Source organism: Thunnus maccoyii, chromosome 4 (genome assembly GCF_910596095.1).
Source record: "Thunnus maccoyii chromosome 4, fThuMac1.1, whole genome shotgun sequence".
NCBI lineage: Eukaryota > Metazoa > Chordata > Actinopteri > Scombriformes > Scombridae > Thunnus > Thunnus maccoyii.
In genome coordinates, this window is record NC_056536.1 from 23,963,662 (window position 1) to 23,985,333 (window position 21,672).

Consider the following 21,672-nt stretch of genomic DNA (forward strand, 5'->3'; position numbering starts at 1 on the left):
AAAAAATGTTTCGTTCTTTTAGGACTTTCACAGTCTTTTTTATGTTTTTCAAAAGTCTTAATAGACTTTCTTAAGAATTAAAAATAGGACACCTATTCCTTACTGGAAATCTAACTTGGTTTTAACTGATTCAAGGTTTGGGTAACCACTGCGCCACATGTAGTTTATGGGCTTACTTAAGCCTGTTGGGGATTACATTTAATTGTTTTTGGCTCTTAAAGATATTTATTCAGATCACCATCTTGTAATTAGGGGTGCTGAGTGAAAAGATAAATGTTTAGTTGAATGATTATCATAATTGAATGTTCACAATAAAGTCACAATTACTTTCCGAGGTGCAATGAGCCATCAATCTATATTTTTCTAGCTGTATTTCCCCTCCTATCTTGTTTTTTTTTCTTTCCTTTGTTGTCCTGTTATATGTGTATTTAACAGTGCTTCAGCCTCATCTTTGTTCCTGAACTGTTTGCTATTGTCTTGTCCTCACGTCTGTGATTGTGCTATTTCAATCAGCTGGTGTCCTGGGCTGCTCCCGTTTTTTTTCACTCCTCCTCTATAAATTGCTTGATCTGATCCTCCTGCTGGCACTTGTGATCCGTCTTGGAAGATTTGTTTACGCACCGAGCAAAACGGACGACAAATATGTGGAGTGCCGGGTGGAATATTCTGATTTTATCGTTTGCCTCACTTGCCTCAGGTAAAGTACAAAAAGAAATTAAAATAATCACAGATTATGCATGTTTTGATATTTTAACTAATGATACTTGATATTCCAAAAAAAAATAGCGCAAATTCCTAAGAAATGCTTTCCACCATCGAAGTACCCGTCCACCAGACTAGCCGAGAAGTATACCAAGAGACCGAGGTTTAACGTCGGGGAGAAGGTGTACTATAACTGCGCTACAGGCTTCATTCCTCACAGAGGCAGCCGGGCCGTGCAGTGTATTAATGGAGAATGGACCAAGCTCACACTAAAATGTGAAAGTAAGTACTTGACATACTTATTGGCAATCCAACTCAGTAATTAAAAAGGCAGACATACGGTTAAAAATGGTTTATCCTGCCTGAGGCTTGACGTGGAGGATGAGGATTTAAAGGGATTTAAAACGGGCCCATCAACAGTCTGAAGCTGTCTGAAGCTCTCTAGTGGTTAAATGAGAGACTTACATGTTGTTCAGTTGATGTCTTGACTAAATTCAAGAAGAAAATCAGCATGGAAAAGAGTTTTATTACGTTTTTTTTATTTATAAAATATTAAACCAAACCTCAGATACAATTTTAACTGCTGGACTATGAGATGACATTTAATATTTTAAATGTGAAAGAGAAATGTCCTTAGAACCTCTGATACTGACTACCATTACGTGTTTATGGTCTTCAACTGAGTCTCTAGTCTACAATATCTAATTCATTTTAATGTCCTCAAAGCTTCATTTTTGGACTTGCTCATGTTGACAGATCCTAGTTAGTAGTTAGGAACTTTTATTGTCTACATTTTTGGAAATTTTTATCTTTGGCTTCACCACACAGCGTTGAAAACAACACAAGACGGTGAGCTCAAGTGGCAGGCCAACAACAACAACAAACATGATTTTAAATGCATACATATAGTAAAAATGAAGTCCAAGATCCTGAATGCATCTCTTATCAGTGGTCAATGTCTCATCCTTGATTGATTTTTTTTTTTTTTTTTTTTAGTACTGAAAACTGTACTAAATAAGTATCTTTTGGTAAATTTGATATGTTTTAGTCTTTGCTAAAATAGAATCAGTATCTACTCTGCTGCTCTGCGTAGGCGGATGACTACAAGGAGACTATTGTGTGTCCTAATAGTGCTTCTAATCTGAATTTCATAACTGCAGCACAAGAGCAACCTGTTTTTAAAACTACAAAGATGAGGTGTACAGTAGTATACGCCACTACAACTATATCACCTTATATCAAATTTTTATATAAATTTTGACCCCAGTACTGTACAACACAGAATAATTGAATACTTGTGATTATTATGATTGCTCAGGGTCAGGCACAACTGGGCTCTTGAAGCTTGTTTTGCTCAAAGACCCTTTACATTAGTAAATGAAACGCCTCTATGATAAGTCCCCCCCAGATGCTTGTGGCAAAACTCACTTGGCGAGCAGGCTTTGCAGCAGGTTATGTGAGTTGTTTTGCAACTTTGTAAAATAAAGCCGTCTTGTTTCTCCATTTAATCCCCTACCTCCTCTCTCTCATATTTCAAACAGAGAAATCATGTGGCAATGCCGGAGATCTGCCAAATGGGCACTTTGAGTATGAAGGGAATTCATTTGTTGGGGAGAAGGTTTACGCAGTATGCAACAGTGGGTGAGTTGTGCCTCTATAAACTCATGGTTATTTGGTTTGTATAAACTGTTGAGTTTGTGTTTGACAGTATGTCCTTGTTGACAGATACACTCTGAAAGGACGCAACTACATGATATGCAAGAAGACCGGCTGGACTGGCAAAGTCCCCTCTTGTGAAGGTATTCGGCATTCTTACTGACTCAGTGTTTTGTTGTTTTGTTTTTTTTTTTTTTAATTAATAAAGCAAAAAAAATGTACACACGTACATACACAGATACATGCCAAAGTATGCGAAACACTAGTGAGCCAGTCATATTCTTTACACCATGATTGGCAGCACCTTGAGGAGTGTTGTTTTTGTTTTGTTAATGACGTGAGCAGTTTTGTGATTTTTTTTTTTTTTTTTTTTTTTTTTTTAAGAATGAGTAACAAATACTTTGGAAAAACTATGACGGTATTTTGTTTAATCTCTTAATTCATCGAAACATATTTTCCATCTTGCTAACAAAGTTGGCAAACTGGCTTTGAGTTGTGCAATGTGAAGTCACGTAAGTTTCATCTGATTTGAAAAGGAGATTATTACTTTGGATTAATCAGGTGCTCAGAGCTAAACCTGTCTAATAGGACATTTTCCTCCAGGCATAGCAGGATTAATTTGTTTTTGTGTGATACAGACAACCCCAAAATAGCCCGAGCAGAGTGTATTTGTCTGCATTTGCCAATTGAACACCTACTGTATATCAATTATGTATACTGGCATTGATTACATATATTGTATGCATTTCTAGATCTTAGAGAGAATAAATGTGTAAATTGGGTAAATCTTACTTATTAAACATGTTGTTACACACTTTCATAGAAAAGAATACATGTTAACAGGAAAATTATTCTGATTTCTTCAGAGGGTGAGACCACCTGCTCAAGTCCTGCTGTGGCCAACTCTGTGAAGAGTGGTGGATCTGTTTCTGTGTACCGTGTGGGAGAGAACGTAACCTTCACCTGCAGCCCAGGTTTCCAGCTGGATGGAGCTCAGCAGGTCACATGTGGGCCAGACGGCCAGTGGCAGCCTAAACCCCCACAGTGCCTGCCCTCACCTGATAAAAATGAACCAACGCCTGGCTATCAAGAAGGTGGGTTTAATTTCTACTAGATGCTCACTTTTGCCAAAGGATTTTGGATCTAAACTGACACTTTCCTGGCTGGAAAATATCAATCTGTTCAGCAGGTAAATGTGGGGTACCAGAAGCCATCGAAAATGCCAGCCCTGCTGACAAGTACTTCAAAATTAAATCGTTCGCTTCTGGTGACAGAGTCCATTACGTGTGTAATATTGGATACATTCCATCAAGGGGCAGCAGATATCGCATGTGTGACAATGGAAAATGGACACCGATAACACTCAAATGTGAACGTAAGAACTCTTGCAATCCTTTCACAATCAAGCCTTTCTCTTATGCTTTATAAATGCTTTTGGATATTATGTCTGAGGTCTATGAATTTTCCCAGTCATGCTTTAGTGTTGTAGTGTTTTTTTTTTGTTTTTTTTTTTGGTTTTTAAATGTACTTATATTTACTATATTCTCTTCAGCCACTGTTGTTCAATTTTTAATATAATATTAAAATGAACACTTTATATCAGAGCTTAAACTCCTTCCATCCCAGTTAACATCATGTTTTAATCTTTGGCGTATTATTAATATATGATAATGCAGCGTAAACCCTTAAAGGATAGGTTTACAATTTTTCAAGTCCATCTTATAACGGTAAGGTTTCCATATGAATATTGAAATAGGTTTTCTTGCTGTAATCATTTCTCCTGTTCATACTGGCCATTAGAAGATCCTCTCCTAATGTACAGTGATGGGGGACAAAATCCACAGTCCCCGTTTTGAACAAAAAGTTTATCTGATGATATGAAGCTTCAGCTGTCTGAGTTAGTCAAATAAAGTGGATATCTTTCACAGTTAATCTTTTTAGTAAAAAAAAATTCCCTCTTTGTGTCTCGATGGACTTTTTTTTTTTTTTTTTTTTTCCTTTTCAGTGGCAGTGGAAGGATCATAAGAAAAAAAGAATTTGGCCCTAAAAAAAACAAAACAGTAACTTTAAAAGATTTTGACTAATTTGGATGGCTCAAGCCTCATTGGCTTCAAATTAAAAAAAAAAAAAATTTAATGTATTTTTGCATGGAAGGAGGGCTGTGGCTTTTGTCCCCCATCACTTACATTGAAAGAGCATCATTGAAGGATCTCTTAATGACCAGTAGAAACATGTCAATGTTCATTTGGACACCTGTTTTTAGGACAGATTTAAAAAAATTTTGAGCCCATCCTTTTTAAAATTGTTGAACTTGAGCTGAATTACCAAAATGACAGTGTTTGAAGCCTAATCTTTCAATTTTATTTTATTTATTTTTTTTTAATACTGTGGCTGGGAAAACAACGGTTGCCTTGAAGGTGTGAGGTGGTTCAGGAATTCTCTACATCTCTGCTGACAAGTGATTTCAAAAATGTTGTAATGTCTTTATTAAACTACTACAAAAACTTTCCCTTTTCATCCTCAAAAGGAAGGTCATGTGGCTCTGCGGGCGAGATTCTAAATGGACAGTTTATGTATGATGGAATCGAGTTTGGAGACGTTGCTACAGTCATCTGTGATGAGGGGTAAGAAAATGCTTAAAACTGCCTGAAGCCTGGCTGCTTTCTTACATACTGTTATTCATTACACTTTAAAGCTTTTGTATTCTCCATCACTGAAAATGTGACTTCATACACATCCTGTCCTCAGGTATATTCTTGTGGGAAAGGCAACCAGAACCTGCATGAGTAACGGCTGGGATGGACGTATTCCCGTTTGTGAAGGTGCAGTGATTTTAACATGAATACCATTGTCAGGTAGCTTTGAATTGTCCTTCCCCTTCAGCTTTGAAAAAACCCCTTTACCTTTTCCAGCTGTGGATTGTCCGGAGCCTCCAGAAGTGGCAAATGCTGAGAGGAGTGGCACACAGGAGTCACCTTACATATACAGGAGTGTGATTCACTATAAGTGTCGTGTGGGAAGACTTATTGGACCAAAGGAGATATGGTGTACAGAGGATGGGACATGGAGCTCACCACCTCCACAGTGCAAAGGTTTTTGACATTATTAGTGTCACAGCAATCTTTTTACTGTTTTTGTTTGTCATAAATAGAATGAAAACTGAGTTCTGTTTCCTCACAGAAATGACATGTCTGCCTCCAAATGTTCCCAACGCCTACTGGATGGGAGCTCACACCAACCAGTATCAACACAGGGACACTCTATATATCGAGTGTAAACGTGGCTACAGTATGACTGGCCTGAACACCGTCACCTGCGGTAGTGATGGGAAATGGTCACCTGACCCTCCCACATGTGGAAGAACACGTAAGCTATCAATTCTTTTGTAAATCTGTTACTTGATGATATTAGTTTTGCTAACACTTTTTTAAAAAAAATTTATAAACATTTTTCTTTTGTGGCTTTTGTTTTCAGAACGGAGGACATACCAGCGGCACTACTAGACAAGCTGAAATGTGAGCTGCAGTTTAAACCATTAAACAAAGGCCAGTGGAAGATGGGGAAATATAGTCCTTTAAGCTACACTAAATCTTCCTTCTAAAGCAAACCAATGATATACTAATGATATATTTTTGTTATTTCCTTTTTCCTACTTGACTTTTATAAACTCATTATAAAGACATTAAAGTGTTTGAAATGAAGCTGAAGTACAGTATGTTTATTTCGATAAGTGTTTTGGGCAAGAACAAGTACAAACTTGTTTCATTCACCTCTGTACATTTGTTTTTTTTTTCTTTACAGTTGATAATGTTATGTGTATCATCTCTATAGACTAAACGGTGAGTGAGCATTTCATGAACAAACAAGCTACAAGAAAATAAGAACACCAATTCCATTCATTTAAAAAGACAATACAAAATCCAGACATTTCTTTACATGAGCAATAACAATTCAAGTGCAAATATCATTATCAACTCTATGATACATCATAGCAAACTCTCGTTAAAAGGCAACAATTCAAACCAAAACAAAAAAAAAAAAACAGGTTGCAGGAAAGAAGCTGATTTCTGGTGGGAGGGGAATTTTGGGGGAATGAGGGCATGTGGGCCAAGGAGTGAGCATGCTGTAATGTCTGGTTGCATCTACATGGAGATATAAATGTAAATAATCAATGACTGAAGCTGGAATTGAAGTGCGTGTTTATAGAGGAATTTCTAACTGACATGAGTTCTTCATAGTTTGGCCCAGCATCGCCCTCAAGTTTTACAATGTCTTCAAAATCCTTTTGTGTCATCCTGAAGTTTGGGTACTTAAAGATACTGGTTGGTACGTAAATTAAGTGTACCATTCCACCTATATATATTTTTTTTTATTTACATGAATGGGGTTGAAAAATCCTCCCCCAAAAAAGTCATTACATATCAGAGATCATCATTGAGCATCGGCTCAATTTAATTTCTTTAGAGGGTTGAATATACAGCGGAAGGGTTGGGATTATCGTTGTCACTAGCCCACTGACCATGCAGTCATCTGCACCAATGTGACTGCATGACTGTGGTGGTGGTAATGACTTTTAAAAAGTAATAGTCATGACATTTTTGGAAGTATACTTATTCACTTTCTTGTGAAAGACTCCTTCCTGGAGTCCTGTAGTCACTATGAGGTTGCCAGGCAGCTAGCAAAGACCATGAAATAGTCTGGTGAATAACCCCTCCCTCCCAAAACCTCAAGTTGTTTTTACACTTTGGTTTGTGTACAGATTAAACAAAAGAGATATTACAGTGTTAATATGTGAGCTTTAGAGGAGTTGGTAGGCGTTAATGTTAATGTCAGATAGAGCCAGGCTAGCTATTTCCCAGTGTTTCAAGTCTTTATCATAAGCTAAGCTATCAGCTGCTGGCTGTAGCTTCATATTTAGCATTCAGACATGAGAAGTGGTATCAATTTTCTCATCTAACTCTCCAGAAAGCGAATAAGCATGTTTCCCAAAAATGTCAAACTATTCCTTCTAACTATTTAGCAGATTCTAAAATGAAGCAGTATTGGATTTTTACTAAACTTAAATGATTTTTACCCTGTTTTGAAATCCCAAAGATTTCACAAGCTTTGTTGCGGGTCACAGTAGGGTGTAACCAAAACTAAGGTGTGTTACTTTCATTCATTGCACTTGTACTAAAAAGGTAGAATGACGGGTTCTAAATCTAGTGCACAAAACGACGTGACCCATGGGCCGTGGGCGGTCTTTGGAAGAGCTGTCTTCATTGGGACAGACCAAAATGTGAGTGGGGTGTTTGAAGGGGTATTGGGTGTCTTTGGATTTGAGACGGGTGGGACGTCAAGGGCAGAAAGTGATTCTGGGGTCCTGCGTAAACAAATTAGGATTAAAGAATTCAACCCTCGTCTAATTTATTTTCATTATTTACAAGATTGGAATAAAAACACAATAAAACTGGTAGTCCACAGACAGGCAATGTGAGATTATCAATTTACTGTGTGTAAGAAGTATTTCAGATTCTCAGCTTCCTTTGTTTTAAACCTATAGACTATTAGTGTGTAGAGTACATCAGAAAGACAATATGAGATTGAAGAATTAAAGTGACCTTTTACAAGAAGCAGCAAACATAATGTCCCTCAAAGACATTTCTCTCTCTATCGCTCTCTCAGAGACATGTTCCACTAGACATCACATTATCTCGTTTCTGTGGCTCTCCCAATTATTAGTTTGTTATTCATTTCCCAAATGTCCACTGTGTTCCTGGAATGATAAGCCACCTTTTAGTATTTGCTTTAAGTTGCCTTGAAAAAGAGCAACAGAAATTATCTGAAGGTTGGAAAACGCTGGTACAGTTTAGACAGACGGAACAAAACGCAGATTAACTGTTTTAACAGTAAAACCCTTGGAAACTGCTCTAAGAGCTCAAATATAGTAAGGCTTTGAATGACCTGGAACGCAGCTGCGACATGAATTCAACAACTGCTCCTCCTCGAGGACAGCACACAAGACACTGAAGATGGTACCAGGGTTACACAACACTTACACAACATTTACAGTCATACTTAATGGTAGGAGTTGGAGCTGGAATTCAGACCACTCATTTAGCAAATAAAAACAACAAGCTCTATCAAGCTCAAACCGTCACTCTGTCAAAGCACAAAACGTCACTCCTACTGTCTGAAATAGGCGTCTCTATTATTTTTATGGTTTCATTGCGTCATTGCACGACACAATAGAAACCAAACCCACTCACATACTCTACATCCCTACTAAATGCTTAAGCTCGGGATTGCAGACCTGTGCTGAATTGAAACTGACCATAACCCCTAAAAACACAAATGTTCAGTATTTCTCAGGTCTGCATAGTGTTTATTGTCAAAGCCTATGGAAAATAAGAGAGGGTAAACATACTAGTATGTCTTGTGTTTTTAAGTCCTGTGAGAGTTGCGGGATGTAGCCTGTAAGGTGGAAGGGGATGTCGGGGAGAGGGAGGGGGGGGTCACGATCCGGTGCTTCAGCAGCTGTGTGACGTTTACTTGTATGGTCGCAGGAAAGCGGAGACTTTGCTGCTTATGAGACGGATGAAGGAGCGGGGAAGCATCTCGTTGGACTCCCGAGTGGTGTACTTAAAGTAGTTGTTTGGGTGAGCCAGCACGTCAAAAAGAGTCTTAATCAGTTTTTTATCCTGTAGTGACGAAGAGACAGGTGTAAATGTTCCACTAGAGACACATATTTCAGTTCTTAATAACTGTCTGAATTACAATTAAAGCTATTACACAATGCTGCAAAAACAAATACACACCTACTATACAATGACAATACATTTTTACTTTATCATTGCACCATCTGACTCATTGAAGTACTAATATGTTTGCTAGCAACAGCTTTGTTTAGCTAACAACACAGCTTATTGTATTACACAGCTTATTGCTTAACTGAATAACATCTCCCAGGTGGTCTTATGTACCAACAATAAATGAAGACAATAATACACACAGTACAAAGGAAGAAAAATGCTGACCTTGAGGATTTCTTGATGGTTTTCTGAGGCATAGAGTCTTCCATCCCGCACTATGTCCTCTACGAGCTGTTCATAGTCCTCTGAATTTACAAAAACAACACAAGATACAATTACTACTCATCACCTCATGAGATGCTGAAAACACGCTGTGTATCCAAAACAGGCTTAGGTGGTGAAATAGTAATATTTCAGCCTTGCGATAGTTCAGGCGGGCAAAGAAGTCAAACAATGTGAATGTTTCTTTTAATGTATGTTCATGTTCATCATTTGTTGTGTATCAGGCTCTGCCAGGGGGGTTTGTGAGCTCAGGGACAGTCTTAGTGTCAAGCCTGATCAGATTTGTTTAAGCGTCACATGAGCAGAGCCACCCTGCCCAACTAAAATACATATTGTTGCAGGATTAAAACCTTGACTCAAGTGTCCTGTGTGGAATTGCACGTTTCAGACCATTTAATGTGAATGTGAATATCTGTCTGTTGGTTGGTTGTTTGGTTCACTTTAGCTCAGAATGAAATATCTCAACAACTATCAGATGGATTGTCACGAAATATTGTACAGACATTTATGGTCCCCAGAGGATGAATCCTGTGACTTTTCATCTCAACACCAACAGCAGGTTGACATTTGTGCTTTTTGAGTGAAATGCCACAACAACTAGTTGATTGATTGCCATGACATTTGGTTCAGACATCCATGTTGCCCTCTGGATGAAATGAATTGTAATAACTCTGATGATCCCTTAACTTTTCAACCTAGCGGCATCATCAAATTAAAATTGTGATTCGTCCAATACTTCGGTTTAATACCTGCAAACTTAATGACTTTGCCATCAGCCTCAGCCTCAGCTGTGCTTCGTGTTTAGCGCTAATTAACAAATGTTAGCATGCTTAATGTTGTGATTGTGAGCTTGTTAGCATGTTGACATTAGCATTTAGCTCTATGTAGAGTCTCACAGAGACTAGACTCGTCTTGACAAAGTGTTATGGTAACTCTACTGTAGGTAAACCACGGATCTAGAGAAAGATGCCTGGGGATAATTTATAGTAACTGGGGTGTTGTTTAAGAAGAGCAAAGTTGTTTTTTCAGTGTTGTAAGCTCCACAACGTGTATTGGGATGTGTGAATCTCAGAGTTTGTTTTTCAAAAACAGGGCAAATAGAGCCAGATATATCTACATGATTAGATACCACCAAAGGTAAGTAAAATATTTTGTTGTTGGTTTCATTTGGGTGGACTTCCCCTTTTAGGTGATGGAAAACTGAGTCACAGAGTTTCTCAGTATGCAAAGTATAATTTTATAGACATGACAATTTGTAGTAAAAGCCAGCTAGTGTGATAAATGAGCACTTTACATACCATCATAAGTGACGTAGGGGATCTGAAAGCCCCTGGCGCTGTTGGCTTCGTTGGACTTAAAGTTAATCCAGAGACGTCTGGAGCGAGCTGTGAAGGCGATGGGCCGTTCATACGTCTGACATGTCTCATAGGTGGTGATGGATGTAGCTGACCCTTGAATGGGCACAGAAAGGACAATGATGGATCATGTTTTCAGAACTGCTTCTTGTATGGTGCAATTATAAATATAAACACTGAATTCCACTGAAATAACAACCGGAAAGAGAAACACTCACAGTTCTTCCTCATGACCAGCACATCTCCACACTCATCCTCTGAGGGCAGGAAAATCTCTGGCACCACGATAAGGATCTTGCGCTTGCTGGGCGGGTTGATGTTCCAAATACACTCCACATTAGCGGGGTAATTACCAGGATAGTTAGGTGACTCAATGTAACCCATGAACTCACCCATCTCTCCACCACATTGCCTGTCTAGACGTACACAAACAAAACAAATTAGATTCCAGTTTATTTTTAAGAAACCTTAAGACTCAAAACAGCAATTTTCATACTCACTCTTGCACTGAGAGACACTAGTGGCACCATCAAAATCAGTGGTGGTGTTTCCAGGGCAGGAAATACAGTAGTTCTGTCGAAACTCTGTCTGATAGGTCCCCACAGGGCAGCGGATACACCGATGTACTGTGGTGTTGTAATAATGACCTGGAGAGCACTGAACTGCAGGGTAAAATTGAAGAAACACATTAAGTGGGCAAGGTTTTGCAGAGTGTTTGAATATATGTATGTATGTATGTGTGTATATATATATATATAAATAGCACAAGCTGACCTTTGACCTCACAGTCATGGAAGGAGCTTGCACCCTCCCGCTTGGTGCTCAGTCCTCCACCACAGGGGAAGCACAGTGTCCGTCCCAAGTCTGGTTGGTAGGTGCCCTGAGGGCACGGTTGACAAGGTTTGAACCCATCACTGGAGAAATACCCTGTGGGACACTGGCCTGGATTTGATTTTTGGAACATAGAGAGAGCAGGTTTAAGCATAGCAACCCTTCACTGGACCAGAAATACATGTTTAACATTGTCCCTGGGAACTACCTGCGCAGGAGGAGATGTTTCGTGCTCCAACAGGCCCGTGGCCATCGCTGCCAGGGCAGAGGTCGCAGGCCAGCTGCCCCTCCCTCTCCTGGAAAGTGCCAGGCGGACACTGGACACAGCGCTCCTGCTCACCATGGTAGTAAGACCCTGGCAGGCATCTGACTGAGAAAATATCCACAACAGACTTCAGCTCACGCCACCTTGTATTGTACAGTGATGTACAATAAGTCGCTGGAAATAAGATTACATTCTAACTTCTGAGTAAAATGATTAATCTGACACTCCTGGTCCTGCTCTCTAGTCTTACCACATCGGCCGCTGTCCCTCTCCCAGCCTGGGCCACAGTTCTCCTGAGCGGGAGCAGCCTGGGGAAGTTTTTGGGCAACCTCGTATTCCAAACCTGCAACTCGGATCAGGAAGCGCTCCTGGTTGATGGATTTCTTCAGAGCCTTAATATATGTCTTAACCTGCTTCTCCATACGCTGTCTCAGGCAGCTGAGATTGCAACTCCCTGGTCATGTGTAATTGAATGAAAATAATTATTTTTAAGAAATATGTTATTGACTATCAATAAAAATCTGTTTGGCAATACAGTAAAATGATCTCAAGGTCAATACAGGCAACTTTTAATGAGACAACTGACCTGTAGTGTCTCCAGGTTTGACCTCAGCTTCCAGCTCCAAAGTAATGCGTGTTACCTCTTTGTTAGAGGGGTTGCGAGCACGCCGCCCTTTAGTTTTCTTGGAGGAGTCACATTTGAGGTTGACAAATGTCACCAGGCAGTTACTGCAGGGCTGCCCACTTCCTGTGGACATATGATATCGCATAGTCTCTGAGCCAATAATAATAATAATAATAATAATAATAATAATAATAATGATTGTTGAATGAATGTTTGAACATTGAGCTCTATACTTTCTTTGGAGGTATGGCTCAATAGTAGCAGACAGTTTATAATAATTGATGTATGTATTCCTTTGTATTTCTACAAAAAATACCAGCATATGTATACAGCAATACACACACAGATAAAGACTGACCTGGTCCTAGTGTCCGCCCTCTGTCCTCTGTTCTGCCATTCAGTTTAGGATGTAGGTGACATTTGGCATTTTTAATCTTGAAAGAAGCTGTGTGCTTCACTGGAGGGGCCAAAGTCTCTACAGACAAACACAGAAAGAGTGGGTAGGAGCACACTTCAACAACTTCATCTGTGCAGTTGTGATATAAAGACTGGATTGTTGAAATGTGTTTGATTGTAACAGTCTGGAAAGCAGCCAACCTATGCAGCTCTGACTACTGCTGGAGTTGAGCCTGGAAGGGGACTTCCCTCTGAGAATGGGGATACCACAGCTCACCGAGTAGCTGTTGTCAGACTCTGCAAAAGGTTGCATACAAACAAAATAAGTAAGTAGAAATTTTAATTTTTAAATTGAGTTTATTAAGGAATATCATCCACAATTAATATGCACATAACACGAACTATGGTGTCCCAAAATAATCCATAAATGAGTGAGACAAAACTACACTCTTTACAGATACACATAGGCATACAAAAATGCATATGCATACATAAACAATACTTATTGATATAAAGGTCTATGTATCAAGGCTCAGATCATTTTGGTTTTTGTCATTTTTGTTGTGTGTGTGTGTTTTTTTTTTTAAAAATTTAAATAGTTTAAAAATGTGTCCAAAAATCAAAACTCATCTGAAAATGCAAACTTTTGTGAAATTCCTGAGGTTTCCCTTTAATGTTAGAATAAGCCTTTCCTGCCTTCCAGGCCTCAAGTGTCAAAAAAAAAGAATGCACAATCCATCACTGTGAAGGAGTTGGCAAAACAGTGGATCCCCAATGGATAGCAATGTATTTCCTAGCTGCCAATAGTGCAAGGTCAATATATATTTAATTATGTGAACTCCATCTGTCATGTCTACTAGTACCTAATAAACAAAGATATATCACAGTGCACACACAGGGATATAATGCTGTAAGAAGATGACAAAAATGTTTATAATTTTTAATTTAAGAGACCTCTGTTTGGTGTTTTTTGATTGCACACTATTTGTTGGTGACATACCTGCCAGATAGTGAGCCTTAGAAGCACAGGTAAGAGAGCAGCTCTCTTTCTTGCCCATCTTGCTGCAGGTCAGAGTGGCTTTTGGTGCTACCAGTCCAGGAGGACATTTCACCAGCTCTGAAGGAAAACAAAACCCACACTCAATCACACACTGTTTTCAATGAAAACAAGAGAGAGAAAGAGAAAGATTGGCAATGCACTAGAACAAGACACCTGACTTGTAGAACTGAGAAAGCTTTCAGTGTGTTTCAGTTATTTAACCACAAGGGGGCAGTGCTGCTACATACCAATACAGTCTTTCCTGTTCCAGTGCAGCTTGTATCCTGGTGGACAGGTACACTCGTAGCTCCCCAGAGTGTTAATGCAGCCATATTTACAACCGCCTCGATTTATACTGCATTCATCAATATCTGTAAATAGATCCATTAACATATAAACATTTATTGGACATACATAAATCGAACTTAAATGACTTTATTTGTACACACCTACCCTGTTTATAACACTCTAAAACAGAAAAATATGAGAGGAAAAAAAGGATTTTCATTGATGATGATGAAATCACAAACATTCAGAAACAATCAAAAATCAATTCTGTTGAATTAACAGAAGGAGAAATGATCCTATTAAGAAACAGAACAGCTGGCAGCTGTGAATGAGGAGTTCCTGTGAGGTCATTTCACTTCATCCTGTCCTGTCAAATTCTCAGAAGATTAATGTGTTGCATGTAAATAGAGGAGTGATTCCTTGCTCTGATGTTGCCACATTCAATTTCGTGGTCAAAACTTCTCTGGTCTTCAATGAGGAAGACTTGTGGTAGGCAGTAAATTACAATCACCTTTTCAAACACATGCTGAGCTAAAAACCACTAAAAGCATCCAGGAACCAGATGCAGGCTGGCTGCCATCGACGCCAGACAGAAAATTCGTTTAGTGGGTAGAGCTGAGGATGTGGCAGGCTGCGGACAAGTGGCGGAGACACCGGGAAAGAGACAGAGATAATGGCAGTGATTGATGATCTGGCCCGCTGATATGAAATATGCTCTTCCTCGTCTCATTCAATTATTCACCCTGAATAAAAACAGTCTGCATACCTCGGCACTCCCTGAAGAAGATGATGACTTCATCAACAGCGCTCTGCCAATGTGTAGCCAGAGCTGCTTGGAAATGTTTTGAGAGATGCGCTGCTTATCCTCCGCATCAAAGCGCTAAATTTAAAGGACAAAGAACTCAACAAAGAATATCTGATGTAAGCAGAGCTCATCTGCCAGCAACTGTTGTTTTGACTTCTTTGTTCCTCTCATACTTGAAATATAACCAAATAGATCTTCGCTGACCTTTCTACAGATCTCTTTAGTCTTTTTTTTTTTTCTTGCATGCTCTTACAGAGCAGAGCCAAGATGAAAAGGACAAAATAAAAAAAAAGACAAACTGACATTTAGACTCAACAATTCCCTGTGTCATGGAGAGGAATTTGGGAATTGACTCAGGAGTTGACTTCATGGAAATGTGGCAAACTTTCGATTTGAATTAATTTTTTGTGCTTACTCATCAGCAGCTGCATTTATAATCAACTCCCAATCCTACCAAAAATTGTAAAGGGAGTTTCTAAATAGATTTTTTCTAAACGCACAATCTGGAAAGCTTTTCTGTATTTTTTTCCAATTAACTTTCATCTGTTAAGACATAAACTTCAACTGTGTGTGTGTGTGTGTGTGTGTGTGTACTTTGAGGGGGTTAAGCTTCAGTCTTTTTCTTAGATGTACTGTATACAAATGTACACATACTGTACATTTGTCAGTACCAGAAGAATGCATTTCTATCAAGGTCTGTCAAATAAGGTAAATTTGAAAATACTTGCAAAATATGTAGTCACAACTGCTGCAAGTCTACTTTCTTACCAGATAAGCAAAAATGAGCAGATTGTTTTGCTAGCTGAGAGGGGGAATGGCTGGATATACTCTTGCTTGGGAGGAATGTTGACAGGCCTCAGCACAACGCTTGACAGCAGGTCACTGACCTAATTGGGTTTATTTAGGGTGAGTCTATTGTTAAACACTGAGCACAGCTTTCTGGATTGTTTGGCAGCTATATTTCGGTTGATAAACCACAAGGGGAATAACATAACCTTCGTTATGGCAGGGAGTGAGAGAGTACAACAGGGAGCGCCATAAATCTCTAGGGTTATCTAACAGTTCCGACAGCGCTGATGAAAAGCAAGGGGAAATCATTCATCACCGGCTCTCTCAACAATGGTATAGAGAGTCATTTACGCCTGACCATCTTCTCTCCTCTCAGCAGCTCAGTGTGGCCTGATCACAGTCCATCATGTGAGTGCAAAAGCCTTACAAATCCAATTCTGGTGCTTTTATTCCCTCAGCTGACAGATGATATAGCTGCCTACATGTGGAATGGATCCCATGAACCTATTAGACCCACACAAAATATAGTACAAATACATACAGGGGTGGACAGCACTTTACAATATAATACAATGCAATGCCATCACTACCAAACCTGACTCAGTCTAAATTGAAAAGATAAAATAAATGTAAGCAAATATGAGCTTTAGAAAGGTGTTAGTCATTGCTGGGTAACTTTAAAGGATAGGTTCACAATTTCTCAAGTCTGTCTTAAAACAACAATCAGGTGTCCATATAGACATTGACACAGATTTTGCACACAGACCATTAGAAGAGCCACCCACATGTGCTTACACTACAATTGATGGGGGACAAAATCCATAGTCCTCATTTTGAGCAAAAATGTATTAAAAAGTTTATCTGAAGACAATATGAGGGATGGCACCAAAAAGACTGTAACTTTGAAAGATATTGACTTGATTTGACTAATTTGGATGGTTGAAGCCTCATATTAGCTTCAACTAAACTTTAAATACATTTTTGCACAGAGAGAAGGTTGTAGATTTTGGCCCTCATTGAAAGTGCAATTTGAAGGTATCTTTTAATGGCTAGTATGAACAAGAGGATTGATGACATAAAGAAAAACATGTGTCAATGTTCATTTGGGCACCTTACAATTGTTTTAGGACAGACTTGAAAAAATGTGAACCAGTCCTTTAATGGACTAAATAATAATGTCATAATGTCCCTCCAATATGTGGCACTTGAATAGTAAGAAGGATTTTACTTGGTTTGTTTAATATTGTGGGCATTTTGACTTTATTAGATGGTGACAATAGAGACACAGATGGGAAACATGAGGAGAAAGAGGTGTATAATGAACTGAACTGGGCATGTTGCAGCAATATGGTATGTGTCACATTTTTTACTTTCTGAAGGTGTAACTAACTGCACTCTAGTGCTTATGCAGACCTCATGATCCCATACACATTACTGCTCCCTAGTCTCAGAAACATTCCTTATTCTACATTCTGTTGCAACATTCCTGATCAGTAGACCTGTCAAACAACAGACCAAAAAAAAAGAACAAATCACTGCAAAGCTATGTATTTCGAGTGCATATGCTGTCTCTCTCTGTCTTTCTCACAACTACTGTGAGGCCCTGAGGCGCTGGAGACAGCAGCAGATTCTAACTGATGATACACACTCAATCAAAGGGCCGCCGCAACACCCTGATGTGCTCTGGCGGGCCTCTTGCTGCCTGCCAGACAGATCTGACGCACCCCCACACACCTCCTCCTGACACCAAAGGCTGTTTCTGCTATCTGTTCCACACCAGAGTACAGTCAGGTACCTGCTAATGTTTGACGGACATGGTTGTACTCCACCTTGAAGGACCATAAGACTTTTTTTTTCATGTTTTAGTCCATTAACTACAGCACAAATCGTCTACACTTAACATTGCTGCCAAGTGTAGTGCAAGTTCTTAGATTGATTTCCTGCCTTGCAGGCAGCCACCTGTTTCAGCTCATTTTAGTCCATTTCAAAATCAACTTGCAGAGGCTTAAAACTGGCTTGAGATAGGAAATCCATCACAGAGAACATTTTGCTACATTTAATTTTTGTCTTAGTTTACAGTTGTATGCAGGGACTCCTCCATATTGATGTTTTCAGATACTGTGACATCCAGATTAATGAGATTTCATAGCAGTCCCTCTTCACTACCAGCACCATCAATACAATAACATTTTTATTTTTAAAAAGAGGCACAAAATGTATATTTTGATGGATGACTCATCAAGACGTTTCGAGATGACTTGTAAACTTTTCATATATTAACACATTCACACATGTAAACTAAAAGCAATCACTGTCTTCAAGGTAGGAAAATAAATTAAAAGACTTTAATATGCTTTGGAAATTAATCAGTAGTTAGTATACGAAATACTTTCATTAATAAGCTAAAACTTATGGTTTGGTTCTTTAATATACATAACCTATTGCCATTTTAATTAACATTAATAAAATAATCTTTTTCTGGTGTGCTTCTCCTTAAAAATAAGAGAAACTAAGGGAGGGTCAGCAAAGAGATGTATGATGCACAGGAAGAGTGATGGACAGGAGATGTACATTAAGAGACAAGGCATAGCAGGGAACAGAAGTACTGACTCACCTCCGCAGTGTGCCAGGCCATAGAGGACGTAGCCTTTGTTACAAAGGCACTGGAAACTGCCAGCAGAGTTGACACAAAAGTGGTCACAGGCACGGTCGAAAGAGCATTCGTCAATGTCTGTATAGATAGAAAGACACGCTGTTAGACGCTTCTCAGACAGTCACGAAAAAAGATTTTTCAATTTTCAAACAGGACTCTGTTGTCCTATCATGGTATATTTCCAGTTTTCATATTTTGTATTGTATTCATTGTTTGTCAGAAATTGCAATGGGTCAAATCACATGTCACAACAACAACAACAAAAAAAAGGTGGCTTTTGAAAAGAAGACATCTTCTGTTTGGTCCTTGGTATAGTGGTTGACCTCCTGTAGTCATGTAGTTTTCCATTTTGATGCACTGAAATGGAATTTTCAAAGTATTTTTGAAATAACAAGCGGCTACAGCAGGAGTCAAAAGAAAGTCGGCTCTTCACCCGATAATAAGAGCTGGAGGACTGTTCTGTTTTTTTCTTTCCATGTAGAGTCTGCCAATCACTTTCCCTCTTCCCCTCTTAACCGTACCACAAATGACCCCGGATTGTTAGAAACCCCATAATCTGATTTCTCTCTCTTTCATTCTGACTTCATATGAATATCATGTATTTAAAAATCATTGTAAAAGCAAGTGATCATTGTATTTAGATAAATATGTCACATTCAATATGCATGAATGCAGAAAAGAAGAAACTGAATCGGTGTCTCTGATCCCTCCGACCCTGTCAGTCTTGTCACACCTGCAAAACCACATTGCAACAGCTCCTTCCTGTCTGTCAGTAGCCCCTCTGTCTTATCTTTTTGAGCCTTTCTGCTCTCTTACACGTGCATCCTGATAAGTCGGTTAAATGTCACAGGCTCAAAGACCATATGGATTGATACATGAAGCTAGAGGAGATGGATGACATTTGGTTTTATAAGCATCAAGGTTTCCTTTAATGTCAGCAATAATCCGTGTCAAGCCCAGGCAGCACATGCTGAGAGAAAATAGGGATGTGCTACATCTTTGCTGGATGTCTAATTGGCTAATTTAAGAAAGGTTCCCAGGATTTTCCCAGGAATATCAAGCTTTCATCCACTACATCTGAACCTCCTCTGAGTTATGAGGCAGCGCCAGCCGCCATCAAACAGATGACGCAGGTATTTCACAGCAATTACAGGAGTTCAGTTAAATAATGGGTTACGCTGAAGACACCAAGAAGACAGACTGATAAATGTCTGCACATGGTACACAAAACATTGACATACTCACACTGGGCATAATCTTTCAGAGATAGTACTCCTTAGATGTGCTGAGTTATTAGGGTTAATACTTGGCAGACATGTTGTGAGAGCACCACAAAGATGAAAATGTGCAAAAGATTAAAAGCAAGTGATCAGTTTACAAAAGAGTGCACATGCTTCAGTGGAAATCCACAGGTTGATCTTTTAAAGTGCTAAAAAGCCCCAAATGTTTTCATTGATACAGACATGAATCAAATCCACCTTGTGTAGGTTTTTTTTTTTTTTTTCTTTAAATAAATACAATTTAGGTTGAACATCAAACAAATAAAAAGATCTTTCAGAATTCGATGCACCAGTTCAGTACTGAGAGGTCAAAGTTGACCGCAAATAAACATAAAAAGAACACTATTTATAAAAACATAATCTCATACAGTCTTTGCTATTTGTCCCTTCTGGTGGCCCCAGGACATTCATAACAGAAATGGCATAGTAGATGGAAGCAGCATGGCCCGGCACATACGGTTTGAGGTATTGCAAAAGCGATTGTTTTCGGCATATTAAGCATAAACTTTGCTCAGCACACTTTTAAGTGCGGAGTCTAAACCCCTCTGGGAACTAGGCGTGGTGACTGAGTTTACCCTCAAAAAATGTTGCAATAAGTGACGCCAGAAGTCGATCTGCAACTTATCATTATATCATTTTGTGTTGTGCCATGCTAGAGAGAAGATGTGTGAAGACATCTGGAACTCCTAAAACCCTTATTTACCAGGCAACTAAGGTGAAGTATGCAGTGGGTGTTCAAGACGAGCATCGTGAGTGGATGTACGTGCAGGGGGACCATGGAAAAATGAAGTGAGAACAATCATATCGCTTGCGCTGCTGAAAGACTGAAGGAGCAAGATGGAGATCACAAATCAAGGGTTTCCATCCATTATTGCTTCTCTTTGCTGCGTGTTAATCTGCACACTCGTTGCACCAAAACTGAACTGCGTGTCAGGATTCAATTCACCACTTTAATCTCCACCTTCACTCAAAATAAAAATCTGGAGGGGCAAATTAGCTTTCAACAAACACAACAGATAAGAGCTCTATCGTAGATGTTCCCTCTGGAGAAAACAAGGTATCTGATGAACATCTCCCTGAGTGCCCTCATATGGATTACCAGTGAGAAGGAGATGAGAAGGAGACTTTGGAGGGTGTTGTGGGTGGAGGAATGCTGACAGGGGCTCAGCAGGCATGCCCCATCCTGACTTATGAGCCATGGTCCACTGACAGCAGAGAAACACCATGACTGTTTAAACCAAGATAACCCCAGAGTTCAGTTTACAAATCTCAACACCTCGTGGAGACAGCAAACGTCTATTTAAGTGTAGCTGATGTCACAGAACACCATGACACACCATCAAGCCCCAGCATCTATTAACAAACCTATAGTACCATGGTTGTAAATTCACTGCAGGTCACACTTAAACATCTTATAGTTTCAGCTATGCTCATATGTTAGATGCATGATTGGATAATTATGTTTTGTTTCATTAAAATAATACCTCTCAAACACACAGATAGTATATGTCTGAGAAAAAGGAGGCACTCCAATGGCTCTGGAGGCGCTTATAAATAACCCTGACGATGTCATAGCAATATCATCAGGGTTATCTTGTTGGGCTTGGATTTTTTTTTTTCTTTTACCAGAAATCCTGCATTACAAGCTACTAGAGGTATGTAGTTTGAAAGATGAAGGGATTTAAAAGATAGGGAGGGTCTCATAAAAGATGCTATCAAGTTACATTATGTGAAATGTAATTTTTGGAGCTTGCTCCATGCTGGGAAATAAAAGTCAGGATACCTCAGCTTCTGCTACTTTGATTTTGACCATTAATTTCTGTCCCTTGTGAGTCCCTCAAACTTAAGGGCCAGGTTATGTTAGAAAAAAATGGTTTATTCAATATGTTGTCCGATTGCATTGGAAGGAAAATTT

The 21,672-nt window shown here is 39.2% G+C and overlaps 2 protein-coding genes across 4 annotated transcripts in view; one reads left to right on the forward strand and one right to left on the reverse strand.

Moving 5' to 3' along the window:
• Nucleotides 1-579: 579 nt before the first annotated feature.
• si:ch73-217n20.1 (zona pellucida sperm-binding protein 3 receptor) lies at nt 580-6,059 on the forward strand. Of its 2 annotated transcripts, none has more exons than XM_042407843.1 (11): nt 580-697; nt 787-984; nt 2,244-2,343; nt 2,428-2,501; nt 3,225-3,452; nt 3,545-3,733; nt 4,886-4,982; nt 5,107-5,180; nt 5,271-5,450; nt 5,539-5,724; nt 5,833-6,059. In XM_042407843.1, the coding sequence occupies exons 1-11, from the start codon at nt 643-645 to the stop codon at nt 5,859-5,861; spliced, it is 1,410 nt and encodes a 469-aa protein (XP_042263777.1). In that variant the 5' UTR covers nt 580-642; the 3' UTR covers nt 5,862-6,059. The 2 variants fall into 2 exon arrangements, with proteins under 2 accessions (XP_042263777.1, XP_042263779.1); XM_042407845.1 differs by having other exon boundaries at nt 3,548-3,733.
• Nucleotides 6,060-7,747: 1,688 nt separating this feature from the next.
• Nucleotides 7,748-21,672, reverse strand: part of scube3 (signal peptide, CUB domain, EGF-like 3) — a 72,728-nt gene continuing 58,803 nt past the window's right edge. For both annotated transcript variants that reach the window (XM_042407838.1, XM_042407837.1), the window contains 14 exons: nt 18,439-18,555; nt 14,191-14,313; nt 13,904-14,020; nt 13,105-13,200; nt 12,866-12,982; nt 12,469-12,630; nt 12,133-12,336; nt 11,826-11,987; nt 11,561-11,728; nt 11,287-11,448; nt 11,005-11,202; nt 10,730-10,882; nt 9,375-9,454; nt 7,748-9,038 (listed from right to left, as the gene is read on the reverse strand). In XM_042407838.1, the coding sequence (XP_042263772.1) occupies nt 8,886-9,038; nt 9,375-9,454; nt 10,730-10,882; nt 11,005-11,202; nt 11,287-11,448; nt 11,561-11,728; nt 11,826-11,987; nt 12,133-12,336; nt 12,469-12,630; nt 12,866-12,982; nt 13,105-13,200; nt 13,904-14,020; nt 14,191-14,313; nt 18,439-18,555 (2,012 nt within the window). In that variant the 3' untranslated portion in view covers nt 7,748-8,885. The remainder of the gene's footprint in view (nt 9,039-9,374; nt 9,455-10,729; nt 10,883-11,004; nt 11,203-11,286; nt 11,449-11,560; nt 11,729-11,825; nt 11,988-12,132; nt 12,337-12,468; nt 12,631-12,865; nt 12,983-13,104; nt 13,201-13,903; nt 14,021-14,190; nt 14,314-18,438; nt 18,556-21,672) is intronic.